This window comes from Dipodomys ordii, unplaced genomic scaffold (assembly GCF_000151885.1).
Source record: "Dipodomys ordii isolate 6190 unplaced genomic scaffold, Dord_2.0 Scaffold78, whole genome shotgun sequence".
NCBI lineage: Eukaryota > Metazoa > Chordata > Mammalia > Rodentia > Heteromyidae > Dipodomys > Dipodomys ordii.
The window spans coordinates 7,128,502-7,132,751 of NW_012267294.1; the positions used below are offsets into that span (position 1 = coordinate 7,128,502).

Here is a 4,250-nt window from a genome sequence, read left to right on the forward strand (position 1 = left end):
CAGAAAACTGGAAGTGGTGCTGTGGCTCAAGTGGTAGAGTGCTTACCTTGAGCTGAAGAGCTGAGGGACAGTGCCCAGGCCCAGAGTTCAAGCTGCACGACCAACAAAACAAAAACAAACAGAGGAGGAGGCCAGGAGAATCCTCTGGACTTCCTCACCCCGCTCCTTGGTCTTCAGCATTTTTAACACAGGAGGTAGCAAGGGACAAAGCCAGCAAGTGGGGACAGAGTGCACGCGCACACCAAGCTGTTGAGGTCTGGAAGGTGCACTGAGAGGTTCAAACAAGCAAAGAAAAAAACCTGATAATGATAAAACATAGCAAGGCACAGGCTTCTTGTCCTGGTCTGTGCAGAGAACCCTAGCCAACTATTACTGTTGCCTTTGGGTGAGGGATGAGGGGGTTAAAAAACATACTTGGGAGCAGTTATGTGAAAAAAGAAAAACCATGAGGAATATAGCACATGGAAAGCAATTGGCTGTAAAGGAAAGTTTTTTCAGTATTTTATAAATAATAAGATTTAAAAAATGTTGTTCCCCCCTCCAAGCCCAACCATCACACAGGGCTGCTGGTGTAATAATGAAAAGTCCCCAAGGGAGCTGGACACCGCCACAGTGCAGCTTTGCTGGGGCTCTGAGCACATTCATTTAGCACTGGCAGCTAACCAAACTGAACACTGGTTAGATTTACATACAGAGAAGACTATACATTATATTTCTTATCAGAGCCCAAACCTACTGTCCAAAAGAGGAAAGGAAAATCAAAACCAATAACTATCTAGAGTGAGTTCAAAGAACACGTACTGAGTTTTTAATGCACAGGAAGGTTGATCCAACAGTCACTGCAGCTTTTGGCATGATCTTACTTTAAAATGAGATCTACTAACTTCCAAGAGCAGGGGAGGAAGGGTTTGATTTTGGGGGGATGGGGGTTGCTTTATATTGGAAAGATTCTGAAATCTTGACGCAGCCCAGTGATAAATGATTTCCGAGAGGCACCCTGAGTGCGTGGTTTTGGTGTCCACGTGCATGTTCTCCTTGCCATCTCTGCCAGCACGCTGTTGAGTTCTGAAGCCCAGGCCAGAGCTGAGCTGCACGCGGGGAAGAGCATGCCCTGAATGTGCCCTTGTTTGAAGATGAGGAAAGCCAAGGGTCATAGCACTAACCACCAATTGCAGTAAGCAACGGCGTCCTGCACCGAGCCCCTTGTGTGGGTAAGAGAAGGCTTTGGCAGTGCTTTGAGACCATCAGGCCAGGGAGCACGGTGGGCTCTCCCCAGACCAGTCACCCCTGCCGCTGCACCCCTGAGGCTCCCATCACTCCCGCCCAGGATGAGTAGTTGCTCTCTCCTGTGCTGGGGCTGGGGCTCCATCTTAGAGCCTTCTGCTCTTGCTCAGCTTTTTCCACTCAAGGCGAGCACACTACCCTTAAGCAACAATTCTACTTCTAGCTTTTTGCTGGTTCATGGGAGATAAAAGTCTCATGGATTTTCCTGCTCTGGCTGGCTTTGGACTTTTATCCTCAGCTCTCTGAGTGGCTAGGGTTACAGGTGAACCTTTGGCACCTGGCCACAAAGTAACTTTCACATAGTTGTGTGAGACTGCGCGGAGGGCAGCTGAGTGGATGGAGCTGCAGCCAGCATCTTGGAGGTACAAAGCCATGGTTCTTCTACCGAGTGGCAAACTTCAAAGCTGTATGGTTTATCAAAACCTTTTTTTTGGGGGGGTGGGGGGAGTCAGTCATGGGGCACTCTAGACCCAGCCACTGTCCCTCAGCAATTCGGCTCAAGGTGAGCATTCTACCACTTGAGCCACAGCACCACTTTTGGTTTTCTGGTAGTTAATTGGAGATAAGAGTCTCACAGACTTTCCTGCCCGGCTGGCTTTAAATCATGATCCTTAGATCTCAGCCTCCTGAGTAGCTAGGATGAAAGGCCTGAGCCACTGGTGCCTGGCTCAAAATCTTTTGCTAATGATAGTAGAAGTATTGTAATTCCACATGGCTTAACCAGAGTGGTAGATTAACTTACACCCCTTCCACTGGAAGCACGCACACCTTTGCAAACGAGCGCCCCCACATGCATACACACACACATGCACACACACACATGCTGCACTTACTGGTCCGGGCTTGTAAGTCACTTTCAGTCCAGTGCTGGGTGGGGGCTGTTTCACTCTAAACCTACCAGGAAAAAAGATAGAAGTAAACTTGTGCCATCGTGAAAAACAGAAGCACTGAACACACTGAGATCTTCACAGAATTAGGAAGTTGCTCGTATTCACTACACTGGAACGAAGTCTGTACCTTCTGGAAAATCAGCCTTCCTGTTCAATTGAGAGACAAACTTAGGGCTCGTTTCATAACTGTCTTTCTGACGACCATTCTCATCAGCATGAAGATGACTGCGACCAATTTCAACCCTTTCCAGACAGGAAGTAGCTGGGGGGAGGGGCTCACACCCGCAATCCTAGCTACTACTTAGGAGGCTGAGGTCTGAGGATCACAGTTTGAAGCCAACCAGGACAGGAATATCCATGAGACTCTTATCTCCCCTGAGTGGAAAGGAAGGATGGAGATGAAGGCATGGTTAGGATTGAGCACGCACTTGCTGATGTCCGTGTCCAGAGCCCCACCACGGAGCACGCATGGTACAGGATGCGGGCCAGTGGCTCACCTGCAGAAGTCCACGCCGATATTCTGGAGCTTTACTGTGGCAGCGTAGGTTTGTCCTTCTTTCAGTACTCCAAACTTCACCGATGGTGGCAGAAGATAGAACCCGAAAGGGGAGGCCTTGGCGTTGTTCTTGACGGCTGAGGCGATGGAGGATGTGTTCACTTTGCCCCCGACACAGTCATGGATCTTTGGGGAAGAACACATGAATAGAAACAACCACGCCTGTCATCCTAGCTCCTCCAAGGCCAAGGGTTGTGGAAGAGCCTGCCTGGTTCTGGGAATCAAGTCTATTCTTACCTTTCCAAGAGGCTTACTCTTGGTCTTGGAGCTCAGCAGGTAGTGGGGCAGCCTCACTTTTTCTTTCCTTGCTTGTCCGGCCACGTCCTGCAATAATGACTGGGTTGGGATTTTCCAGGTCTCAGAAGATTCCAGTTCTGGTAGAGAAAAAGTTGAAATTATGTCACATGGATTTTTCTAAGATTTGAGGTTCTCCTGGAGTCTACAGGAATATTAAACAGTTTGGAAACACGGCTTCTTTGCTTTTAAAGGAATGAAGCCTTTTTTTTTTTAATCCTCATCTTATATACGTACATTTTGTAAGCGATTTTACTCGTATTACCCAAGACTGATCCTCACTGCAGCCCCATGAGGTGAGCAGTGCAGATGCTGTTAAGTGCCACCTTTTTTGGGGGGTGTGTGTGTGTGATGGAGGAGTAGTAATGGGATTTGAATTCAGGGCCCTGGCATGTGCTTGGCAAAACCTCCTACTTAAAATCTCCCTGTGATGTCTGAATAAAACTTTTAAAAAAAATCCCACAAATTTCTGGTACATTATAGAATGTCATCCTGCCCTTCTCTCTCACCTAATTTTTTTTTCTTTTCTGATATTATTGTTACATGTCTTTAAAACATTCTTTCTTGTCAGTACTGGGACTTGAGCTCAAGGTCTTGAGCACGTGGCTTATTACTCAAAGCTGATGCTCTACTATTTGAGCCCACATCTGTTCCCAGCTCTGGCTGGTTCATTGAAGGGAAGTGTCTCACAGACTTTTCTGCCCAGCTTGAGATCTTACCCTCCTGAATAGTTAGGATTACAGGCATGAACCACAAGCACCTGGCTCAGAGTGAAATTCTAAATTTACCCATATCCGTGGCAAAACTCCTGTTCTATAAGTAGCAGGGTATAAAATTAACCCTCAAAAATCAATGGCTTTTCTGTATGCCAACAATGAGAAAAGTGTGGCTGAAATTAGGAAAGCAACTCCATTCATAATAGCCCCTCAAAAAATAAAATAGCTAGGAATTAACTTAACCAAAGACGTGAAGGACCTCTATGATGAAAACTTTAAAAACTTGAAAAAGGAAATCAAAACAGAACTTAGAAAGTGGCAAAAACTCCCATGCTCCTGGATTGGAAAGATCAACATCGTGAAAATGGCAATACTTCCAAGGCTATCTACAAATTCAATGCCATACCTATCAATATTCCAACCTCATTCTTCAAGGAAATAGAAGAGGCAATCCAAAAATTCATATGGAACAATAAAAGACCCTGAATAGCAAAAACTATCCTCAACAGA

General features: G+C 46.3%; 1 protein-coding gene across 1 annotated transcript in view; it reads right to left on the reverse strand.

Moving 5' to 3' along the window:
- Positions 1-4,250, reverse strand: part of Spag17 (sperm associated antigen 17) — a 98,596-nt gene that overhangs the window by 3,566 nt on the left and 90,780 nt on the right. Inside the window, exons 44-46 of the mRNA XM_013024640.1 lie at positions 2,968-3,104; positions 2,672-2,856; positions 2,118-2,178 (exon numbers count right to left, since the gene is read on the reverse strand). Coding sequence (XP_012880094.1) covers positions 2,118-2,178; positions 2,672-2,856; positions 2,968-3,104 — 383 coding nt within the window. The remainder of the gene's footprint in view (positions 1-2,117; positions 2,179-2,671; positions 2,857-2,967; positions 3,105-4,250) is intronic.